Source organism: Capra hircus, chromosome 1 (genome assembly GCF_001704415.2).
Source record: "Capra hircus breed San Clemente chromosome 1, ASM170441v1, whole genome shotgun sequence".
Classification (NCBI taxonomy): Eukaryota; Metazoa; Chordata; class Mammalia; order Artiodactyla; family Bovidae; genus Capra; species Capra hircus.
In genome coordinates, this window is record NC_030808.1 from 75,810,884 (window position 1) to 75,836,964 (window position 26,081).

General features: G+C 35.9%; 2 protein-coding genes across 2 annotated transcripts in view; one reads left to right on the forward strand and one right to left on the reverse strand.

Annotated features, from left to right (window-relative positions):
* UTS2B (urotensin 2B) lies at positions 304 to 15,232 on the forward strand. Its single transcript, XM_018050138.1, has 5 exons — positions 304 to 406; positions 5,319 to 5,417; positions 6,594 to 6,631; positions 7,849 to 7,942; positions 15,105 to 15,232. The coding sequence occupies exons 1-5, from the start codon at positions 304 to 306 to the stop codon at positions 15,230 to 15,232; spliced, it is 462 nt and encodes a 153-aa protein (XP_017905627.1).
* OSTN (osteocrin) overlaps positions 21,803 to 26,081 on the reverse strand; it is a 36,560-nt gene continuing 32,281 nt past the window's right edge. Inside the window, exon 5 of the mRNA XM_005675118.3 lies at positions 21,803 to 22,783. The gene's annotated coding sequence lies outside the window, so the exon portion shown is untranslated. The remainder of the gene's footprint in view (positions 22,784 to 26,081) is intronic.

Consider the following 26,081-nt stretch of genomic DNA (forward strand, 5'->3'; position numbering starts at 1 on the left):
GTGTGTGCATGAACAGGAATGCTTGCTTTTAGTGAAATGGGCAGATATGAGATATATTGATTGGGTTCTTCCTGCCATTGATTGAGTAGAATACCTGTCACTTCTCCAAGTAGTGAATCATGTTGACAGAGAGCAATACATTTTATAAGGTGGTTTTTTTTTTTTCCTTTGTTCAGATCATTTGTAGTTGAAGCACATTTGCCACCACCTTTTAAAAGTGATCTCTGCAGCATTCCAGAGCCATTGAAATATTCGTCTTGACCAGGATAGTCAGTTTCTCTGCTAGCACGGAAGATTTTTAACATGAACGTGATTTTATCAACCACTCTTTGCTTTGGACTCCTAACTTTGTTATCTGTAATGATCTTTTTAGAATCGGTGCACGGACTGCCATATTTTATTCAAGGTATGTACACATGAATGTATAATTCTACAGGTGGGTAAATAATCCTTATCCTTCTATTTGCGTTGCTTTGATTTTTCTATCATTATGGCAATAATGTTTTAAACATCAATATAATTTAATCTTCAGACAACCCTTCAGTAGTTGCTGTTTTAAATTAAATGTAATCTGTGATGCTGTTCTCAAGTTAATTAATTTTAACTGACACTGTACTAAATTAATTTCAACTGCATTTGTCTCTAACCAAGGGAAATCTTTTTCTTATCTCTATTCCATTAGCAAAGACGGGAATGTATAAATAGTAATACAGTGCAATGCATATTTCAAAAGTACATCTTCAGGGGAAAAAAAAGAGTTTCATCCAGTGAGATGATTAGTAAACTACTTATAAAAGGAGAATGACTCTGAAAACATATCAAGACAACACTTGTATGTGTAGAGATCTGGGGAGAATGATACATTGGGAAATTTATATAGTACTTTCAGGAGGAGGATGTTAACACCCACATTATTCATTGACTATAATCAGATTTCTAAATACTTAGGGTACTTATATTAAATGAAATAATGTAATTTTTGACATCTACAAATACCATGAGAAATTTAGAGAAAATAAGTTTCTATTCTGGTCATATTGGAATTTGATCTTTTAAAAAAAATTTTCATTGGATTCTGTAGTGGAAATAGCTTTTAATCTGAGAATCAGTGGAGTTAGATTTAATGCTAACTTACTAGGCAAACAACCTAACCTCACTGACACTTTTATATATGTCTTTACAATTTAAAAATAGTAACTAAAAATAGTGCTCTTTAATATCTCATCCAAATTGAATCTATCATCTAACTGACCTCTTTGTCAGGAAGAAGGAGACAGACAGCCTTTGCTTTTGCTTTCTTAGGGAAACCAAGACAGAATTTAATAAATTTTGTTTACATGACTCTGGGTTGAGAAAAGGAATTACGTTTCCTCTTTAAGATGTAATCCAACTTTAGTAGACTGTTTTGTCTCAAATGAGGTTTTAAAAGTCAATGAAAATTAGAACAGTTCTTTTGATAGTGGAAATAAAATTGCGTAAACCCTTGTTATTTATTTATAGGGATTTTCCCTTTGAAAAACAAATACAAGCCTGGGGCCTAACTGCAAGACCTAAATACAAGCTTGGGGATGAAAGAATCTGGATTTTATCCCTGGCACTCACATTTTGTCTTTGGCTAGCCAAAATCATTGTGCTTGGTAGGCCTTCATTGCTTTTCCTATGAAATAATGGGATTTTCAATGTTCTTAACGGTATAAATGTGTGAGGAAGGAAACAATTGGTCATTCACAGAAGGCTCTGCAAAATGAGGATGTTAGTGGTAACTGTATTATAACTTCTGATATCATGTATATGAAATACAGAAAAATCCAACTCAAACTTTTTACAAGATTACAAATAGATAACATCTCTGACCCAGAATACCACACACTGATGTCCATATATCATTGGCAACATATAGGAAAGGTTTCTCTCTGGGACCCCTTGATCTCAGTTTCATTATATGTAAATAGAGAAGACAAGTTATTGGGAAGTTTATTTTCTAATCTAAATTGTCCAGGATTAGAGCAAACTTCTCACCATTTTTCAAAGCAACTAAATGTTTGACTTATTTTAGTCTTTTAACATACTGTTTTCAAATAAGCATTTGTCCACTGACAAATCACAAAGGTGGGGTCACATCCTCTCTGTGTTAGATGCCATCCAAGACCAAGAACACAGTCTGCCAGCTTTCCTCTAGCTTGGGGGTCACAATGAAAGCATGCCTCGTGAGCCTGAAACTGGACAAATTGCCCACCGTGAAATGAACAGCAGTGAATATCATGACTCGAAATTTAAAAATTTTTGGTATATTATGATTTGAGAGTGTTCCAGGTTTCTTTCTGCAAAATTTCTTGTCTATATCCCATAAAAAGCATCACATTCAAATGACAAGCAAGGACACAACTGCCTCTTTTAAGCTTCAGTGTCTCAGGTAGTAATGAGTCTTTTTCTCTTTTTCTTGTAAATTGCAAAAGTAATCACTCTCTCATTTCTGAGTAACTTTGCCATCCTTTTTGCAAAGGGACATCAGCACTTGGATAGATTTTTATTCAAACAATTTTTTATCAACACTAACTTGTAGTTTAAAGACAGAAATATTAAAAGTACATGCATTTTTTTCTTTTAAAGCTGTATCTGTTTTAAGATTAAAAATAAAAATGAGAAAAAAGACTTATTTTCTACTATTCTTCTTATCTTTCTAATGTTTTACTTTATAAAAAAATTTTTAAAAATTTCTTGAAAAAACTTTTCCTCAGAGTATCCTATAAAAGGTGGTTTTCTTAAAAGGTAGTGACTAGAATTACTGAGGACAGTGTGTAATCACTGGAAACCAAATGGGTAAAGAATGGTAAATACATTAATTTTCTCTTTTGAAAAATGTTCCACTTAAACACACAGAGAAGGGGACTGTAAATTAAGCCAACAAAAGGTTCAGAAGGTAACATTTTCTAGTTACCTTTCTTCTAGTTTTATAAATTCCCTAAATTGAAGGTGATGAATCTGTTTCTTTTATCACAGTTCTCTTTCTAAAACAAATAATCATTATCACCTGGCTACACAATGTTCCTCATTTTTTCAATGAAAGCATTTTAAAGATTATAATTTAACATTTTAATAAATAGCTATAATAAAAATTGCTACACTATTGCATAGTCATATCTTTCTCTTAAACTAAATTATTCCTGAGGGTCTTTGTTTAATTGATGTTAAGCAAAAGTTCCATTGATAGTCTATTATTTTAACTATTCAAAAAGAAAAAAGAACCCCAGAATTTCACAAATAATTTCTATGCCTATGAAGTAATGGAAATTGAGGAACTTTAAAATTGAGGAAATTGAGCAACAATAAATGTGTTTGTCAATGTAGAAACTTTTGATGATGCCACTTACCCCAGGTCATTTATTGTCTTTCTCGGCAAATCGCTTATTCCTTTAATTAGCCTTTTAGTTATGTGAGTTCATTAATTGACATTTTGGAGACACAGGGAATAGGAGACAATTTAAAGGAAGAGTCTAGTTAAATTATGAGCCATTTCTCTAATTTCTCTAGCTGAAGCCTCAATATTCCCACTTTTAAATTTTAAACTCACTAATCTATCTTTTGTCCACACAATATCAGTTATTATGACTGAAATGGAAGAGGACCTTATGGTCCTTGCCCCCCAAAACCCTTGCCTATGTCCTCAGACTTCCTTTTTTTTTTTTTTTTTTTGTAGAAAAACTTTAGACAAAGAATAAGTTTAATCGGAGAACTGAGAAAATGAAGAAACAAAGGGAAACAGTCAAAGGAAGCCCAATAATAATAATGTAGTCTTTAAGCATAATCAAGGGCCTTTATTATATTAGAAGGACCTTCCTTCTCAAGGGCCATAGCTAATATTCTGATCCATATCCTGTGAGCTGTCTCATAGATACTGTAATATCAGGTGGAGAAATTAACTACCTGACGTCCAGACTGTAGTCATGACATAAGCAGCCACAATTCTGAGAACTGGCCTTAAAGAACTTGAAACAAACTGATGCTGGAACTGAAGGTTAACGGTACCTAAAATAAGCAAGATTACGCTGGTCAGACCACTGATGACCAATTGCAAGATGACTATCAGAGCTGACATGTTTATGCATGTAGCCCCCTCCCTCAGCCTATTAAAGCTCATGCCCCCTGACAATCAGGAGGCAGTCAGACATTGGACAGGTCTCTGCCCTCCCCAAACCTCCTGGTTGCTGGCATCCAAAATAAAGCAAAGTTTCCTTTCTACTAAGCTGGCCTCTTTAAATGGCTTTTGAGTGGCAGCAGCTGGACCTGGGTTTGGTAACATGAGGAGAAAAACAGAGGGAAGAATGATCCTATAGAAATTATATAATAAAGGTGTGATTATTTTAGGCCACCTTACAAAGTTCATTTTGTTTCTAAGACACTATTATTTTAATTGCTTTACAATCCTGTTGAATCTTCATTTTTTATAGCTTGAATAAAGTCTATTGTCCTGATTTCTACCCCAGAATCAAAATATTTAGGAAAATTTGGTTGATTTTTCTGTTTTTAGAGTGCTGAGAGAGTGGGCCAGGAGGTAAATGGACAAAGATGTAAAGCTATGATCACAGAAGAACTGGGCACCATCTGACCACTTCCACAAGGTTGCCTTGGATGGTTCAAGGCAATTCCCAGAACATAAAATGGCTCATATTTATATGTGTATAAAGTCTCAAAGTCAAATTTTATAATTTTATCTTAAAAACAACTTTTAATTTATATTTCTTATGTTAAACACAATAGTAGAAGAAAATTTTAAATATAGATGAAAAAATAGAAAGTACAATTTTCTGTAATTCTACTAAGGCAGAAATAATTACGGGTGAATTTTAGACTGTAAACTTCCAGGTATGTTCTCCATCTCTGCTTCTTTTTCTTTCTCACAATCTCTCTTTGAGTGTTCATATACGTTCAATGATTTTTAAAACAGCTTGTCTTTTTATATTACACATCTCTCTCTGTACACATTTTTTTGGCAAGTATACACACTTTCCAGGTTGGGCAGTGGTAAGGAATCTGCCTGTCAATGCAGGAGATGCAACTCAGGTTCTATCCATGGGTCAGGAAGATCCTCTGGAGGAGGAAATGACAACCCACTCCATTATTCTTCCCTGGAAAACTCTATGGACAGAGCGGCCTAGGGGGTTACACTGTAGTCCATGGGGTTGCAGAGAATCGGACGTGGCTGAGCAACTGAGCACACATGCACGTTAATAGTTACCTGTAAAATCTATTTAATCAGAAAGACACTCAAGTGACACAGACTGAAAAGAGCTTTCACTACACTGGGGTAATTATTACAGGAAATGAATTGCTTCCAGATAAAGAAGATACAGACGGTGAAGAACTGTTGCTGGCTCTACTGAATAAAAATTTTGGCTTCCAAAGATCTTCCAACACGGGTGAGTTAAGAATAAAGTCAAACATTATTTATTCCATCTTCTGACCTGTTTTCTCTACATGTTAATTTATATTAAAGAAAGTAATAATTACTAATTTAAAGCTGCACTGAAGGCTTAAGTGTCTGTTATTTCATATTCATGCTAAAAGCAATGGCATTATTAAAAAACATAAAAATCTTATTTTGTTCAATTAGAGTATTCTAATGGGATTAGTAACTGTTGAGTTACAAAACAATTATTTTTACTTCTACTTTTCCCTCTCATCTATGTTACTCTCCACAGGTACAGTTAATATTTGCTTTTACTAAATGCTTCCAGGGTATTATTAAATGTTTTGAAATAGGTTTCCACTAGAAATTTCTCAGATTAACTGTGGTTTTGTGGCACTTTTTTTTGCAATCAGATTCTTTCAATTTGGGAAATGACTGGAGTAGAAACCATTGAGAAATTTAGGCTCCACCAAGGCTTTTTTCCTTTGAAGTACAGGATAATCTGATTTACAGTTATGCATCAGATTGGTCTCCAAGAAATGATAGATATTGTCAGAAATTTAGCAGGTCTAACCTGAGAGACAGCGTGACAATATAGTGTAGTGCTCTCTCAGAAAACGTCTGTTCTAAAAAAACTGTCTATTCATGGGACAGGGCACTGGTTAGAAGAATGTCTTAATAAATACTTAAAAATACAGGATTTAAAAATTAGAAATAAGATGTTTCATTGAGGAAATTGAATGTGATTATAAAAAGAAAAATCTGTACTCATATTGTAAAACCCAGAGAGATTACTATTAGTATTTTGGGAAATTTCCCTCTTGATTAAATTTTGCAGATAAGATTTGTGGCCTGCGTTTTTTTTTTACTTAATATTTTTTCATGAGAATGTCCCCATGCCAGTGTAAAAATTTACTTCTAAATAGTAGTCCTTATTAGAACTATGAAAAGTCCCTATTTAAGAAAACTCTGTATTTATTATAGAAATTAGATGCTTGCTCATTATAGTACTGATTATATTTCAACATTACAGACACTGAAAAAATGTTTGGGGCTTTATATTAGAGATACATGGGTGATCTCAAATCATACAAAAAAAATGCCTTGTCTTTCTGAATGTGTGACCTGAAGTGAATTAAATATTACTTGCAATGTACATTTTTCATATGACAAATGTGTCTTGCAGATATAGAACTGGCTAACAAATTGGAGGAACCTAACCAGGTGAGAATGTGAAACACATGAAATCTTAATTTTCAAAATTATTTTAAGATAATTTCTTTTGAAACAGTAGTTTTTAAAATTATTAATTCTATATTTTAAAACTATTATTCTTGCTAGAAAAAGAGTGAAGTAATTCACTAGGAAAAACAATCAAATTCTACTAAAAAAAGAAGAAAAGGAAAACAGGACAAAACTATGACTGAAGTGATCATGGGATAAAATGTCTAGAAATCTGGATTTTAGATCCAGCTCTCCAATTACCTAGGAGACTATGGAAGAATTAAAATTCTCTGGATCTAAATCTCCTCATCTCTAAAATAAGAGGCTATAATTAGATTGGTGGTTTTCAAAAGCTATTATTACTTTTCAAAGTGGAAATATTTTTTTCCAAACAAAATTGTATGTGTTCCCAGTAAATGAAACATATAAAAGTGGAGCTGTTCTACTTGAAGCAGCTAGTTTGGGAGGAGAGGGACTGAAGTGCTGCATTCTTACCTGTCTTGGCCTCGGTACAGGGAACCCCTTAGCAACCTTATCCCCCAACTTTTCTCTATGAGGAAAATTGGAAAATCATTGCATTAGATTATTTATTAACTCTTTCAAACACAACTGCATGCAAATTCATTATCATATAAACCTTGTGGCTGTGAGAGAGAAGTATGCCCCGTCAATTATTAGCAGCTAGGACACGGATACATGCAGTAGCTCAAGCTGAATTCTGTTTGAATAGAGTTAGATCTCCAGGGTTTAGGCAATCAGTGATCTTGCTAAAGATCAACTTGGCTTACACTCTGGATGGAAACCTTAGGGTCTCAAAATACTTCTTTCCCACTAGGAAGGACAAATATTTCAGGAAATTTGAACATACACATAAAGTCTTTGAATCTCCTTGAAAAGGACTGGTCATTTTGGGTGACATCAAATCAGGTCCAGTTACACAGGCTGTGTTTCCAGGCTTCCCATTAATGAACACTGAGACTTGACTTCCTTCACCATAAACCTGCTTGTTCCTGATTGTTTGTTGAGTCAGTTTCTAAATGCAAGTTTCCTTTTATTTTTCTGTTTAATTATTTTTATTACTTTTGTTTCCTTTTCTGTTGCTTTTTCCTGCTTCCTTTTGTCCATCTTCTTCCTCCTTTTCTTGCTCTTTCTTCTTTCACAGAAAACAGTATTGTTGTTATTAAAGACTAATAATTTTCATATTTGATTTTTAACAGCTGGAAATACTGAAAGAGCAGCTCACAGAAGCAAAGGATGCTGAGATGTCCTATGCAATAGATGGTCTATCTTCTTCCCATCCTAATAAGCGAGGTAAATTTTCACTTCAAAGTCTTAACATTGAATTCTAAGATTAATTTTGCAAGTATTTCTGAAAGGGAAGAAATTAAGTTGACACTTCTTTATCTTATGTTGATGATAAGATCAAAGCTCATATTAAAAAAAAAAATTCCAAGGCCTCCTCAATGACTCAGATGATAAAGAATGTGCTTGCAATGTGGGAGACTGGGCTTCGATCTCTGGGTTGGGAAGATCCCTTGGAGAAGGGAATGGCTACCCGCTCTAGTATTCTTGCCTGGAGAATTCCATGGACAGAGGAACCTGTCGGGCTACAGTCCATGTGATCTCAGAGTAGGACATCACTGAGTGACTGAGCACAGACATTCAAATGAAGGCTTTAAATGTCTGTGAACTCTGTCACATATACAACATGGTTAGCAAGGTCATATATTCCAGATTTAAGTAAAATTAGACTTTCATTTGGAGAAGGCAATGGCACCCTACTCCAGTACTCTTGCCTGGGAAATCCCATGGACAGAGGAGCCTGGTAGGCTGCAGTCCATGGGGTCGTGAAGAGTCGGACACGACTGAGCGACTTTACTTTGACTTTTCACTTTCATGCATTGGAGAAGGAAATGGCAACCCACTCCAGTGTTCTTGCCTGGAGAATCCCAGGGACAGAGGAGCCTGATGGGCTGCCGTCTATGGGGTCTCACAGAGTCGGACATGACTGATGTGACTTAGCAGCAGCAGCAGCAGACTTTCATTGTTTAAAACTGTCTCACCCTTGCTATTTTGCTTTAACACTGGAGAGTAAAGAGTACTCTCATTGCTATAGCACTTAGTCCAGGTTTTGATTTATAATATTGAATTTTAGAAAGATTTGTCTTTTGGATCCCTATTTCTTTTTATAACAATCTTGGAAAATTCTTGTATATGAAAAAATTACATATATGTCTATTCACGTTGAGATATGAGATTTGCTAAGGCATGTTTTATTCATTTTCACTTGTCCCCTTCCTCTCAAGTTTGTCTTTAACTGCTGTAAAAAAGCAGTTTTTACAATGGAAGAGGATGAAACAGTGTTCTTTAGACACTTAGCATATACCAGACATTTTATATTTTACTATCTCATGTTGTTATGGTTAAGTATATAGAGTCTATGGTTAGACTGCCTGGGTTTAAATTGTAATATTGATATTTCCAACGTGTGTGACCTTGGGAAATTATCTAACTTCCTGTGCCTCATTTTCTTTGCTCCCAAATGCAAATAATAATAATAATCTTTATGGGATTGTTAGGAAGATTTTATAAGTTAATATATGAAAGTCACTTAGAACAATATCTGGCATGTAATCAGTACTGTGTAAGCCTAACTTTAAAAATTCATTTTGATCATTATTACTATAATTATTATTTTATTTTCATCATAATCACCATAAGATAGCTATTACTATGCCTATATTAAGACAGGAAAATTACATCTCAGAGGGGTTAAGTAGCATGCTGATAATAACCCAATTACTAAGTGATTTAACCAGTGAGCCTGAAGGACATTGGTAGAGGATATATTGGAGGGTGGAAGGGAGAGAATCTTCAGGCTAATTAAGGACTTTCAGTTCAGTCTAGTCGCTCAGTCGTGTCCGACTCTTTGCGACCCCATGAATCGCAGCACGCCAGGCATCCCTGTCCATCACCATCTCTGGAGTTCACTTAGATTCACGTCCATCGAGTCCGTGATGCCATCCAGCCATCTCATCCTCGGTCGTCCCCTTCTTCTCCTGCCCCCAGTCCCTCCTAGCATCAGAATCTTTTCCAATGAGTCAACTCTTCGCATGAGGTGGCCAAAGTACTGGAGTTTCAGCTTTAGCATCATTCCTTCCAAAGAAATCCCAGGGCTGATCTCCTTCAGAATGGACTGGTTGGGTCTCCTTGCAGTCCAAGGGACTCTCAAGAGTCTTCTCCAACACCACAGTTCAAAAGCATCAATTCTTCGGCGTTCAGCCTTCTTCACAGTCCAACTCTCACATCCATACATGACCACAGGAAAAACCATAGCCTTGACTAGATGGACCTTAGTCGGCAAAGTAATGTCTCTGCTTTTGAATATACTACCTAGGTTGGTCATAACTTTTCTTCCAAGGAGTAAGCATCTTTTAATTTCATGGCTGCACTCCCCATCTGCAGTGATTTTGGAGCCCAAAATATAAAGTCTGACACTGTTTCCACTGTTTCCCCATCTATTTCCCTTGAAGTGATGGGACCGGATGCCATGATCTTCGTTTTCTGAATGTTGAGCTTTAGGCCAACTTTTTCACTCTCCTCTTTCACTTTCATCAAGAGGCTTTTGAGTTCCTCTTCACTTTCTGCCATAATGGTGGTGTCATCTGCATATCTAAGGCTATTGATATTTCTTCCAGCAATCTTGATTCCAGCTTGTGCTTCTTCCAGTCCAGCGTTTCTCATGATGTACTCTGCATAGAAGTTAAATAAGCAGGGTGACAATATACAGCCTTGACATACTCCTTTTCCTATTTGGAACCAATCTGTTGTTCCATGTCCAGTTCTAACTGCTGCTTCCTGACCTGCATACAGATTTCTCAAGAGGCAGGTCAGGTGGTCAGCTATTCCCATCTCTTTCAGAATTTTCCGCAGTTTATAGTGATCCACACAGTCAAAGGCTTTGGCATAGTCAATAAAGCAGAAATAAATGTTTTTCTGGAACTCTGTTTTTTCCATGATCCAGCAGATGTTGGCAATTTGATCTCTGGTTCCTCTGCCTTTTCTAAAACCACCTTGAACGTCAGGGAGTTCATGGTTCACATATTGCTGAAGCCTGGCTTGGAGAATTTTGAGCATTACTTTACTAGCATGTAAAATGAGTGCAACTCTGTGGTAGTTTGAGCATTCTTTGGCATTGCCTTTCTTTGGAATTGGAATGAAAACTGACATTTTCCAGTCCCGTGGCCACTGCTGAGTTTTCCAAATTTGCTGGCATTTTGAATGCAGCACTTTCACAGCATCATCTTTCAGGATTTGAAAGAGCTCCACTGGAATTCCATCACCTCCACTAGCTTTGTTTGTAGTGATGCTTTCTAAGGCCCACTTGACTTCACATTCCAAACTGTCTGGCTCTAGATTAGTGATCACATCATCATGATTATCTGGGTCATGAAGATCTTTTTTGTATAGTTCTTCCATGTATTCTTCTACCTCTTCTTAATATCTTTTGCTTCTGTTAGGTCCATATCATTTCTGTCCTTTATTGAGCCCATCTTTGCATGAAATGTTCCCTGGTATCTCTAATTTTCTTAAAGAGATCTCTAGTCTTTCCCAGTCTGTTGGTTTCCTCTATTTCTTTGCATTGATCACTGAAGAAGGCTTTCTTATGTCTTCTTGCTATTCTTTGGAACTCTGCATTCAGATGCTTATATCTTTCCTTTTCTCCTTTGCTTTTCGCCTCTCTTCTTTTCACAGCTATTTGTAAGGCCTCCCCAGACAGCCATTTTGCTTTTTTGCATTTCTTTTCCATGGGGATGGTCTTGATCCCTGTCTCCTGTACAATGTCACGAACCTCATTCCATAGTTCATCAGGCACTGTATCTATCAGATCTAGGCCCTTAAATCTATTTCTCACTTCCACTGTATAATCATAAGGGATTTGATTTAGGTCATACCTGAACAGTCTAGCAGTTTTCCCTATTTTCTTCAGTTTGAGTCTGAATTTGGTAATAAGGAGTTCATGATCTGAGCCACAGTCAGCTCCTGGTCTTGATTTTGTTGACTCTATAGAGCTTCTTCATCTTTGGCTGCAAAGAATATAATCAATCTGATTTCGGTGTTGACCATCTGGTGATGTCTATGTGTAGAGTCTTCTCTTGTGTTGTTGGAAGAGGGTGTTTGCTATGACCAGTGCATTTTCTTGGCAAAACTCTATTAGTCTTTGCCCTGCTTCATTCTGCATTCCAAGGCCAAATTTGCCTGTAACTCCAGGCATTTCTTGACTCCCTACTTTTGCATTCCAGTCCCCTATAATAAAAAGTACATCTTTTTTGGGTGTTAGTTATAGAAAGTCTTGTAGATCTTCATAGGGCCGTTCACCTTCAGCTTCTTCAGCATTACTAGTCAGGGCATAGACTTGGATTACTATGATATTGAATGGTTTGCCTTGGAAACAAACAGAGATCATTCTGTCGTTTTTGAGATTTCATCCAAGTACTGCATTTTGGACTCTTTTGTTGACCATGATGGCTACTCCATTTCTTCTGAGGGATTCCTGCCTGCAGTAGGAGATATAATGGTCATCTGAGTTAAATTCACCCATTCCAGTCCACGTTAGTTCGCTGATTCCTAGAATGTCGATGTTCACCCTTGCCATCTCTTGTTAGACCACTTTCAATTTGCCTTGATTCATGGGCCTGACATCAGGTTCCTATGCAATATTGCTCTTTACAGCATTGGATCTTGCTTCTATCACCAGTCCCATCCACAGATGGGTAATGTTTTTGCTTTGGCTCCATCCCTTCATTCTTTCTGGAGTTATTTCTCCACTGATCTCCAGTAGCATATTGGGCACCTAATGACCTGGGGAGTTCCTCTTTCGGTATCCTATCATTTTGCCTTTTCATAGTAACTGTCATACTGGGTAAGACTGAAGCAAAATGAGAAAGGGGTGGCAGAGGATAAGATGGTCAGTTTACATCACGGACTTAATGGACGTGAATTTGAGCAAACTTTGGGAAATAGTAGAGGATGGAGGAGTCTGGTGTACTTCTCTCAATCCTTGTAATAAATTCATAGAATCACAGAGTTGGACACGACTTAGTGGCTGAACAATTATCATATGGGAAATCACTGAAAATTTGGGGCAAGTGAGTGCTAAGAAATAAGTTTCAACAGAACCATTCTTGATGTTTAGTGGAGAATATACTGCTGCTGCTGCTGCTGCTAAATCGCTTCAGTCGTGTCTGACTCTGTGTGACCCCATAGACGGCAGCCCACCAGGCTTCTCTGTCCCTGGGATTCTCCAGGCAAGAACCCTGGAGTGGGTTGCCATTTCCTTCTCCAATGCATGCAGGTATGCTAAGCAGCCCACCAGGCTCCTCTGTCCACAGGATTCTCCAGGCAGACACTGGAGGGTATTGCCATTTCCTTCTCCAGAATACACTGCAAAAAGGAGCAAAAATGCAAGCAGAGAGACCTTTAATGAGGCTAATTAAGATCTAGATAATAAATGGTGGTAACTTTAATTAGGGTGGCAGTAGTGAATTGATAAGAAGGAGTCTGATACTAGATATATTTTGAAAAAAAAAAGTCAACAAAATTTGCTCTAAAATTATATGTGAGTTGTGGAAAAAAAGAGGAAGGTTTGTAAATGACTCCAAGGTTTTGTTCTAAGTAACTAGGGATAAAAGGGAAATTTCTGCTTATTGAGGGCTTCCCTGGTGGCTCGGAAAGTAAATAATCTGCCTGCAATGCAGGAAACTCAGGTTTGATCTCTCGGTGGGGAAGAGCCCCTGAAGAAGGGCTACCCACTTCAGTATTCTTGCCTGGAGAATTCCAATGGGGACAGAGAGTTGGAAGAAGCAACATGGTGCAAGGGTTTGGTGATGGAAAAGAGTTGGTATAGAGATTTGTTGAATCTTTTCATAGTCAGTATAGCCTAGGCTATGATATGTTACAAATTTTAGTCCAAATCTCAGAGACTTAATATAAGGAAATCCATAAGTTCAATGCACATAGTATTAATACAAGCCTCTTCTATTTTGTGGCTGTATCAACTAGATTGTTGCTGTAACTTTACTGCCTCCAAGACTACCAAGATGAAGGAGAGGGATAGAGGCTGCATCTCAGCTCTCAGTTGCCTCAGTTCAGGGACAAGCATCACTTCTAGTGATCCACTGCCTTTAATTAGTCACTTGAGCTGCTACCAAAATATTGGAAGAACAAGCTAATAAAAGTTAGAAAGTACTTATAAAAGTACATGGGGAATACTGCCTCCACCACAGTCAATCCTTTGATCTTTTCTTAACCGCATAGACTGCACTCAACTGACTCTCTATTAGAGACAACCCCAAATTCCTTTCACTACTGCACCCCGAACAAAGAACAGGCTTTCCAGGAGATACTAATTTTTTTCAAATACAATGTGGCTCCACTTCATTCACAGACTTATTAGCTAAAAGGACAAATTCAGTAATTAGCATGGGAATAGGGAAAGGATAACAACAATCAATCATCTGATTCATAAAGGAAAAGAACATGAGACATGAGTGGTAACCCCTAGCAATTCTGAAATCCCACAGGACAAATATTATACAAGTCTCTTATTCTGGAGATGGAGAAAAGTGTCTTGCCTGGTGGCTCAAATGATAAAGCGTCTGCCTGCTGTGCAGGAGACCCGGGTTTGATCCCTGGGTTGGGAAGATCCCCTGGAGAAGGAAATGGCAACCCACTGCAGCACTCTTGCCTGGAAAATCCCATGGATGGAGGAGCCTGGTAGGCTACAGTCAGTGGGATCACAAAGAGTCGAACACAGCTGAGCGGCTTCAGTTTCAGTGTCAGTGTGTGGGAGGAGGCCTTCGACCATTGCATTGTTTCCCCTGGCTCCATCTTTTTCGAAGTTTTTGCCTTTTTTTTTTTTCATTTTTCATCCCTCAACACAGCTTATGTGCTTTTGGGGGAATATTCTCTTTGAGGCCTGAATGGTTTTTTCAGGCCTCTTCCTACATTTTAAAGTGTCAAAGATGTTTTTAGTTCTAGGGTTTATTCTGTCTTTGACAATGATTTCTTGTACCAATTTAAACAGCCTCTCAACTATTGCTACACAGTTTTTAAAAAACTATTTTAACTATTTTGTATTCTCAGCCCCAACTGAGTTGCCTTGAAGAATATACTTTGAAAAGTAACACTTAATCTCATTTTTTGCCCTGAATTCCTTATTTCAATTGATACTTACCTGACTTCACTCACTTAGAATCATTGTAAATCCCTTTTTATAGTTTCAGGATCCAGAAACAGCTCTTGAAATATTTCAAGGTCTTGTATTTCTGAACTACCTTTGTTTCATTTTTATTTATCAGTAAAGACACCATTTCCCCCTAAGCATACTATTTCTTGTAATACCTGGCTGAGTGTATCCACCAGAAACCTAAACATACTGCCAATGTTCTATTTCCTTACCTTTTTCTTCTAGAAGTTCCAGAGGAACACATTCTGAATCTGAACTGTTATCGACGTCAGTTTTACCGCACATTTTGCTACTTTGTGAAACAGCTCTTCTTGTTTTCAGCCTGTGACATCAGTCTCCTTGTCTGCCATTAATCAGTTGCTGAGGCTGTGCCATGACTTAGCTTCCTCTTAGAGCAGCACCCTCCTTCAAGTTATTAAGGCATATTTTGGTTATAATTTAGGCAAACCACAACAACCAAATAACCTTAAAAATTCAGTGGTGTAAGTTGGTTTGAGATTTATTTCATGTTTACACGGAGCCTTGTGTACCGTGGTTATTTTCCTTCACTTTGTGCCTGCACCATGGGTCCCTATGGCAGGAGAGGAGAGAGACGGAGGAAAACTCATCCTTACCTTCCAAAATTAGGCACATGTTCTCAATCTATCTTAATGGGATTAGGGAAGCACCTGGGAAATGTCAAGAAATGCAATGAACAGTTGGAGAATCCTATCTCTACTATAGACATTTTGAGCTTGTTATGCCGTGTATAGCAAAATCTTCCCAGTAGTGATTTGAGTAAACCCCTGAGTATATACATTTGGAGCTTAGGGAAGTAGCTCAGACTGGAGATCTAAATATGACAGTTACCTGCATGTCAGTATTGCTTGGTATTGTGATGAAACTCTCTAGGGAATCACTCTAGATAGATAGAAAACAGAAGACATCGAGGACAAGCGCCAGGCCACACCAAGGTTAGAGGCTGGGCAGATGAGAGAGAATTAGCAAAACAGACTGAGAGGGAGCAGCTACCGCAGAAAAGGCCACAAGCAGAAAAACGCCTCGGATGTCAAACAGAAAAACTGTTTCCAGGAAGACATAGTTCAGCTGTTCCTAAAGCTATGGTAGGTTCAGTAAAATGAGAGCTGAGACTTTCCATCTGAACAGCAATGGGAAGTGTTTTAATTATTTTGACAAGAATTATTTGATGGACTTTTGGTTAAGAAGAATATGAAAAACAACAGAAATGACTAACAACAGACAACTCTTTTGAGAAATTTTGTTTTGAAAGGTAGTAAAAATTAGAATATTAGCTGGAGTAACTTGGAGGGGTCAAGAAAGCTTTGTGATTGTTTTTAAGCAAGGAGATATTAAATCATTTATGCATGTAATAGGAACAAAATAAATATTTGTAGTGATAAACATATGAATTAGATGCCCAGGCTAGGTGACAGGAGCAATCCACATCACATCTGTCATTTTTATTGGGATAACTAGAAACAGTCTACCATGAATAACAATATATGAAGGTGAAATGAACTCAGAGGTTCACCTTAAAGCTAGAATATCTTAAATGTCTGTGAAATAATGTTATCTGTTTAATCATTTAATATATACTTGATAGACACCTGGTAAATCCTTCCTTTCATTAAAAATACAGCTGTCCAACACCAAGCATCATGCTAAAAACAGGGATAGAAGAATGCCGGCTAGGGTGTTTCCCCCCTGACCCCCCACATAAATGATAAATGATAGATAAGCATTGAGGAGTTGGTTGGACTGGTGATATCATTCATGAAGATTTCCTTCAACTGGGAAGTATATTCCAGTGCACCAGAACCAAGCTGCTCTTGAGGTGCAAGTCTTGGATATGTGTAGATTTATATTTTCCTTCTTGATTGAGATATTCAAAGATATCCAAAGGGACAGAAAGGGACTTTCCAAAATATAAAAAGAATATTGGATTAGAGGACCAAGCTCCTCAATTTACTGTCTGAAAATAAATTTCTGCTTTCATAGGATTTAAATGTGTTTTGTTGAAAGAAAACTCTGGCTCTTTTAGGAATGAAAAGTAAACTCAGTACTATTGTAACACTCTGTGTATGTGTGGTGATGAGCACTAAGGCCGCAGTTTAAAGAGTAAGTGGAGTTAGGGAGAGATATCTGGGCAAGAAGATAGACTTTTTTTATTTATGGCAAAAAGTGTCTTAACTGTCCTATGAGTTTTCAACTCATTTTTATTGTGCATCCCATTAATCAATAGTGAATCAAAGACCTATCTCTCCGAGGTCTTAATTTTATAAAACATTTAGTTTGAAGCAAATTAGAGAAATTTGTAATTAATTAGATGAAGCTGACGTTGTTAGACAATTGGGAAAAATCCACAGATTTAAATCACTCATTCATGCATTTAAAGATTAAAATGCTGCTTGAAATAGTTTGATTTTTTTTTTCTGAAGAATCACTTTATGGTCAGAATGTGAGACTCAATTTGACAATCAAATTACATAAATATCATTTGGTGGTTTGCAAAGTGAAGTTTAAATTCTCTTCCTTCTTTTTCCTCCAGTAAATAGAAGCATATTATCATGATTTCGCTTATTTGCTTAGTCCTCTTTGGGACTTAAGTTCAGTTCAGTTCAGTCGCTCAGTCATGTCTGACTCTTTGTAACCCCATGAATTGGAAAACACCAGGTTTCCCTGTCCATCACCAACTCCTGGAGTTCACTTAAACTCACGTCCATTGAGTCGGTGATGCCATCCAGCCATCTCATCCTCTGTCGTCCCCTTCTCCTCCTGCCCCCTATCCCTCCCAGCATCAGAGTCTTTTCTAATGAGTCAACTCTTCGCATGAGGTGGCCAAAGTACTGGAGTTCCAGCTTTAGCATTAGTCCTTCCAAAGAAATCCCAGGGCTGATCTCCTTCAGAATGGACTGGTTGGATCTCCTCGCAGTCCAAGTAACTCTCAAGAGTCTTCTCCAACACCACAGTTCAAAAGCATCAATTCTTCGGCGCTTAGCTTTCTTCACAGTCCAACTCTCACATCCAAATATGACCACTGGAGAAACCATAGCCTTGACTAGATGGACCTTTGTTGGCAAAGTAATGTCTCTGCTTTGGAATATACTATCTAGGTTGGTCATAACTTTCCTTCCAAGGAGTAAGCGTCTTTTAATTTCATGGCTCAGTCACCATCTGCAGTGATTTTGGAGCCCCCCAAAATAAAGTCTGATACTGTTTCCACTGTTTCCCCATCTATTTCCCATGAAGTGATTTATGCCAGCTCTAAATAGAAAGTGAAAGTCACTCAGTCATGTCTGACTCTTTGTGACCCCAAGGAATAGTCTATGGAGTTCTCCAGGCCAGACTACTGGAGTGGGTAATCTTCCCAACCCAGGGATCAAACCCAGATCTCCCACACTACAGACAGATTCTTTACCAGCTGAGCCACCAAGGAAGCCCTTCTAAAATAGAGGAGTACATTTAGTAGGATGGCCTATTGTATTTTTTTGAATTGTATTACATACATTATAATGTAAAACAGAGCTGTTCATTAGAACTTTCTTTAATGAAAGTTCTTTGGAAGGACTCTAATTTGCACTGCCTATTATGGTCATCTATTGAGCACTTAAAAGTTGGTTAGTATTCTAGAGAAACTGAATCTTCAAAAATTTATTTAATTTTAATTAATTTAAAGATCCATATGAGGCTGACTACTGCTAAATATCTGTTTTAGAAAACTTTCTCATACTCAGGCATACTTACACTATTTTATTTAAATGTAATATTTTTATCAAAAATCTTTCTAATAAAGAATTGTTTTGTTTCTTTTTTAGCTTGTTTTTGGAAATATTGTGTCTAAAGTTTTTGCTCTGGATGCAAAAAAGGATAAGAACATTAGAAAAAGTTATATAACTACCCACTCTACTGTTTAAAGATTGAAGCTATTTCAAGCATAAAAAAATAGTGGCAAAGTTTATACAGCTTGTTACATGCTTAAAGTTTATGTTGTGAATCGTAGTGACAAATTAGTTGCACTTGAATGGCATGGACTATAAGAATGACTCTGTAGAGCTAAAGTTGAGAGTGCTGTATCTATTGTACGCTTCCATAAATTCATTGTCTACAGATCATTTTGTTCAGTGATGACTAAGCTGTTGAGCTATCAATTAAAAAATTTAAGAATTGCTTTGGAAAATTAAATTATATTGTCTGAATCTATGTGGAAAATATGTATCTTTGTTCTTTCTCTTTTTTTGTGATTCTTCTGGCTAATATCTCTTTTCTGTTCATTAGGATAATTGTCAGTAAGACTCCTACTACCAAACGAATGCATTACTAGGGAGCAGAAGTCTTGTTTATCGGACTCTAGGAAAAAGCAGCACTAGGTGTTTGAGAGAGAGATATTAAGAAAATTTTCTTACATAACAGTTTGCCTTTGGGCCCCTTAATTCTTATCTTTGCCTTTACCACAGTATCAGAAATTGAGACTTTTAGCATGTCTGTGAGAGACTAGATTCAGTGTACTAAAAACATCAGACAAATCATAAAAACTCTTTGAGTTTTTTTTTTTTTCATTAATTTCTTTCTCACATCTTCAGATTAAACTGCTCTTACTTATGTCTGAACAAACTTATTTAATCAATTCAAGGCTGGGAATCCAACTTCACTTTTATTCACCACCTGTGGTGACACGGAAACATTGTCAAAGGAAGTTTGTAATTAAGAAATATCAATGGTAGACTATCAATGGCCAGATAGGCCTCGGGCATTCCCTTATATCACAGTACAGGGGAAATGTAGTTAATCTACATATGCTAATTGTGTGGGTCTTAACAATAAAACTATCTCATGACCTAGAATGAGTGATATTAAGTGAAAAACAATTAAAAAATTCATAAACAGAACAAGTTGAGTAATATACCTGTAGTGCTTTAAATAAACTTGTTAGGAGCCACTTGAATGTACATAAATATACAGTTGCTTAATAATGCCTGAATGTTTCTCCCATATTTACATCTGCTGTGAACACAAGCATGATATTATTGTAAACAAAGATAAAATGCCTGTTTTCATCATCTCATGTTTATTAACTTTGGTGCAGTTGAATGATATTTAAGCACTTTTAAACTTTATGGGTAATGTTATTAAAAAAGTTTGATACTTTTTCCTTTTACAGAAAGTTATTAATAGTTTTTCTTATAATTTGTTATTTTTAAAAATTTGCCTTAAGAAGTTTTATTCTGTAAAGGTAGAATTCCCTAGATATTTTTTGTTTTTGTAGTCAGCAATTAACATCCCCCATGAAAAATTAGTTATGTAATCAACACCAAAATTCAGAAATCTCTATTCACTTCTACATGAAGCTTCACACAGGAACAAAGAGGAAGAAAAGATAATCTATTTCTTTGAAACTAGATGAAAAGCCCCTTCAAGCTGGTAACTTTCAATGACATATAGCTGGATTTAGTAATACACAATACATTATACAAATTGATGAGATGACATCAGATTCTTAAGAGAAACTATGACTTAATTTCCTGATATGTTAAACAAATATCTTATTTTAAACTAGAATACTGCTCACGATTGTTCTACTTTATATAAAGTAGCTGTAGAAATTAAAATATGAAATCAAATAGTTACAAATAGAGAAAACATTTTTCTTTTTTACTTCATGTATGTCTGGTGTATATGCTATGAGACAAATGCATTACACATTAGAACAAAGTGTAAATCAATATATTGTGGCTTCTTACTTTAGTTAAAATGGAAGCCCATAAGCACGATTGTGAATTTAAAAATTAAAGAAGATAGGAAATCAATTTGTTTAATCCAACTTTAAATCTTTGCCATGAGAAATTTTCAGGGACGCTAGGTTTTAATACCTTTTGTCAAAGCGTGAAGCAGCAGCTCCCCGTTGGATTGGAATAGAGTGGAGTGTTAATCACTCAGTCATGCCCAACTCTTTGTGACCCTATGGACTGTAGCCTGCCAGTCTCCTCTGTCCATGGAATTCTCCAGGCAAGAATACTGGAGTGGGTAGCCATTCCCTTCTCCAGGAGATCTTCCTGACCCAGGGATTGAACCCAGGTCTTCTGCATTGCAGGCAGAGTCTGACAAATATCCAAATGAAAGGAAAATGAAAGAGTTGCTAAGGAATAGGATACATTTTTATAAATCATCACAAAGTTGGGCAAGATAAATTATAACTTAAATAATTTTTTCAGATAGTAAGTCCTGCAGGATCTTTGTCTGTGTACCACCGCTAAATTTCTAGTGCAAGAGGATGAACAGAAATCAAAAAAATCTGTGAGCTTTCTCAAATTTTACTCTTCTTTGCTAAGGTTCCTCTATTACAATTCAAAGGATAATTCATTTTCAGTTTTTTTTCCTAAATTAAATGTAAAGATTTTCAGCAGTTAGAAAATTTCTCCCCTAAAGAAACTACATACAAAATCACTTTGTGTACAATGCCAACTATATATGCTCATTTCTGTGTTTGAGTTTATTTTATTCTTTGGATGGTATGTTGATTTATATTTAGTTAAGATCAACAACTACTCACTTCTCTCCTCTTCTTCCAGTGTAACTGAACCTTCTCATTACACTCTTCCTTTTTAGCTAAAATAAACCTTTCTCTACTGGTCAATTTTTTTTTTTTTTCCCTCACATATCAGGTCTGCTTGACAGTGATTACTAGAGTTTAAAGAAGTGTTAGAGGCTTTTTAAACTTCTGCTAATTTATGCTAAATCTCTTGTTCAAGTGATAAATTCTCTGTATGTTTTTAAAGCATATACAATGTGCAATGGATTTATGCACTTAAATTACAGCAACAGTGCAGTTTTTGCTGAGGACGGCTTTCCAGAATACCAAACCTTATGCTTTCACAGGAGAATTAAAAATAATTTGAATCATTTTAAAGAAATCATTCTCAAATATATTATACTCTTCAATGCTTTATTAAACACAATATATGAAACAGATTAAATGGATTCATAGATGGGTGGTTAACATTAAGAAGACTGCTTATTGTAACGTGCTAAAATGTACTGTGCTTCAATTAGGTGAATTGAACTGGCCCCAAGAGCTCTGGTGGTTTCCTATTTGACTTCCCCCACAATTTCATCTATTATTTCTGTAAATAGCTCTCCTAATCAGCCACCACTACTCTTAATTAACTGTAAGTTATAACTTAGAGAAATGGAAAGTTGTTAGGGGACGCAAGATAGCCAAACTCAGCAAATGAATAATATTCTTCGATTCCTGATTCTAAGTCAGTGCGCTCTGACCTGCAGTGTTTCTCAATTTATTGGGAGAATAAATTTTATGGGCTTAATTACCGCTGTTTTTTCTTGTTCAGAGAGTTTTTCTCTCATATCTGGAACTGGGATTGTGTTTTATTTGGTTGAACCGAATTGACATTTGAATGTAAAAGAAGCCTAATTTCATAATCATTACCCAAGAGGCTCACAGACAAAAGATAAGAGAGGAGTAAAAGTCTTCAAGAGAAAATACACAGCATCGTCTTTCCTTGTTCCCCAGTGATGATCGAATGGATTGTACCTAAATTCTACTGAAATAAATTAGTCAGTCTTTAGTTATTATCCCTCAATTTCATATATGTAAACGGTAAAGGCACACAGAAACCATTTCACTGTATTGTGTTCCTTAGAAAAGTAATGTTTGGGGTATAGTAACCATTCATGAATACCTATAATATATATTTTAAAAATATCCATGCATTGAAATTATCTGCACAATTTAATTGAAGTTATAACAATACTGTGATGTGATGAACAGAAGTTCAAGCTCTGGAAAGGATGACAGAAGTTTCCTTAGAAGTTTAATCATTAAGGAGTGTGAAGAACTTCACCAAAATATCTTCCATGTTTCTGTGACATTTCACCCAAGGAAGTTGTGTCTGCAAAAATGAAAGTTGAAAATGTTACAGCTAGTGAGACCTCTGCATAAGGGGAAATCCATCAACTTGAATTGAGAAGAGCTAAAACTTTAATTACATGAGGTTTCATTATAGCTTTTTTTTTAAACTGCCATGTCTTTTATTGCAGAGACAATAATGCAAAACGATAATTTCAGATAAAAATTTATTAAAAAGTGTATTTTAAATATAACAAGTAGGTGCTTATGCTGAAACCACACCTCCTTTCTTCTCCTACCTTTATTTCTTTTGAGTTTCCAATTTTAGGTCAAAGGATGTTGCCGTTACAAGGGAAAGATAAATAAAATTTGATTACTACTTTCTGTTTATTGTTAACATGTTGATAATTGTATATTTTGCTCTTTTTAAAGGATCCAAATATATGCTGGTATTTAAACATAATATTTCTGTTATTTGAGAGGTATGTTGCTTATATGAATGATAGTATATCAATATTGTTCTAAAATAGAAATTGTTGGTATAATGCAACAACGTATGTTTTACATTTTTAAAAGTCTTAAGGTACTGTGGCAGCAAGGGGTTGCACAGTTAATGATCATATTTACCACATTTCATTAAGTTGGTATCCTGTTTCAACAGCAGAGTCTCAGAACTTTGCTAACTGCAGCTAGAGAAGCTACAATGCCTTACCACTCTGAATTTGAGTTGCTTAGAACTGAAACCTATTAAAAACTCAAAACTTTGGTCCAATATATTAACAATTTGAGGAGGACATTGTGTAAAAACCAGATTAGCATCCTTTCCAAAATGTGTATCAGGAAGAGACAAACATTTGTTCTGGAAACTATGTAACACACAGCAGCTGTATCTAGACTTGACCTCAAACCAAGAAAAACTTCCATGTTAGTACCAGTTTCATTATTAGTGTGATGACTTACAGTGAAACCCAGAAGGTGAAAACCCACAAATAAAACTGCCCCAAAAGAGTGTATATCAGCTCCCACAGAAGTGAAACAAAGATTTTCATAAAGTCTGAGATACTATTTCTGTTTGTTTAAGAGATGGATAATCAGTGAAGTCAGCAATAACAATTTAGCACACAGATCTTATGGGCTATGAAGAGAATGTTGGCTTATAAGTCCAGAGGCTGGGACCTGGAGCTTGCTTTGTCTAAAAGTGTGTAAAATTTTGGGCAAATCAGATTCTTCTCAAAACCTGTGTTCTCATTCATTTACAAAAATGATTTAGGTTGAAGGAAACTTTATATTCTTGAATCTCAAATGATTTCATTGCATTATTATGTGAAAATTATTTAATTATTTATGTTATCTATTAAATGATTCACATATTACATCTCCTGTTTAATTCAAAGGAATATTGTGACAATAAGAAATAACAGCAAAATAATTTTGAAAAGTTAAATGGAAATTAAAAACATTTTGATAGCCTTTATTATTCTTAGAATATAAAAACATGAAACTTTATGCGAGGAAGTCAAAAAATGTCTGAGAAATCTTGGTGATAGTGGCAGGAAGTAAAGAATAGAAACTATGATTGAGCAGGTGAACCCACAATGATTGAAGAAAGGGAAAGAGAAAAATGTATGATATTAAAATCTTTTCTCAACGTATTTTTACGATGTTACTATCTTTAGGTTTTAATAATAGGAACAGTTTTGGGGATCTTCCCCAACCAGGGATTGAACCTCGGTCTCCTTCATTGCAGGCAGATAATTTACCAACTAGGGAACCCTTTGATGCTCTATAAAATCTATTAAGTAAAGGACATAATATATTAATTTGGATTTCACATAGCAATGATTCAGGAAACATTAATTCAACTCCCTTTTCATAGTTTAATAACTCTCTGGAGTTTTTATGGTCTAAAACATATGTAAAATTTATAGGAAAAATGAACTTCTTATATGGTTTTTATGTCATACATGTGTTTTGGTTAAATTCAGAAATATTAAAATGGGTGATAACCCAGAGTTGCAAAGGTGATGGGATATATGTGGAAACCAACTGAATTTAATTATTTTAATCTCAGTGTCATAACGTTCTCAATACATCAAGAAACTGCAAGGTTGTGGCCCCAATTTCTAGGAGTTACTTAACTTTTAATAGCAATTAGTTCCTACTCAAATATAATGTGTTGATTTTTTAACATCCCTGAAGAGTAACCACTCTTAGTATATCTCTAGAAATAAAAAAAATTCAACTTGAGTTTTGAAGATGGTGCTGCTCAAAAGGCAGTGTCATTGGTTATTTTCATTAAGTCCTCCTATAGTTATGGACATTCAGTAACCTTGCCACTTCACTGACTAATGATTCCATAGAGGGAAAAATTATTTTAATTGCCATTCTGTGAATGAGATAGTTGAGGTAAAATACTGATTTTTCATTGTGGTTGATGAGGAGGCAAAACAGCATGACAAATTAAGAGGGTCAAGGCTAATGTGGTGCTTCTGGGCCTCTTCATCATTAGTCTGAGGATTATTTTGAGAAAAGCAAAAAGCAGAGCTTTCTCTGTGTAGTCTGAAATTGTCAAAACAGTTCTGAGCTGTCTTAATATGTTTGGGAGAAAGGATGCACCCTCTCTGTAAGCCTTACTGGGAGTGCCTAGATTGTGTGTCCAAAAAATATTTACCATTTAAAACATATAATATGTATAATTAAATACATTTAAAATATAAGCTAATGACTTACGCTTTCTGGAATTGAATTCTACTTGTATCATTGAGTTAATTAATATAAGCTTTCCACTTACTTGTACAATAATAATAATTATTATTGATTACTTAGTTATGTCTGGCACAATTCTAGGTGCTTCAGTTCAGTTCAGTTCAGTCGCTGTCGTGTCTGACTCTTTGCGACCCCATGAATCACAGCACGCCAGGCCTCCCTGTCCATCACCGACTCCTGGAGTTCACTCAGATTCACGTCCATTGAGTCAGTGATGCCATCCAGCCATCTTAGTGTATACCAATTCATTTATCCTTAGGACAATGCAATCTGGTTGAAATTATTATTATCCTCATTTTATGAAGGAGGATTTCAGAATTTAAGCAAGTTGCCACAGCTAATAGATAGATGATCCAGGATATGACCCACAAAACCGGACCTGTCCACCTGGTATTTTACCCCTTATACTGTACTACTTTTCAAGATATTGGAATAGTAATAGTACTTACTTTATGGAATATGATGAGTAAATAAAACTAAGTATAGGGCTCAGCATAGAGTTAATATAAACTCTTATCACTTGCACATATTATGTGTCTAATATAATTTAGAATTAGTATAGGCATCTAATTTAA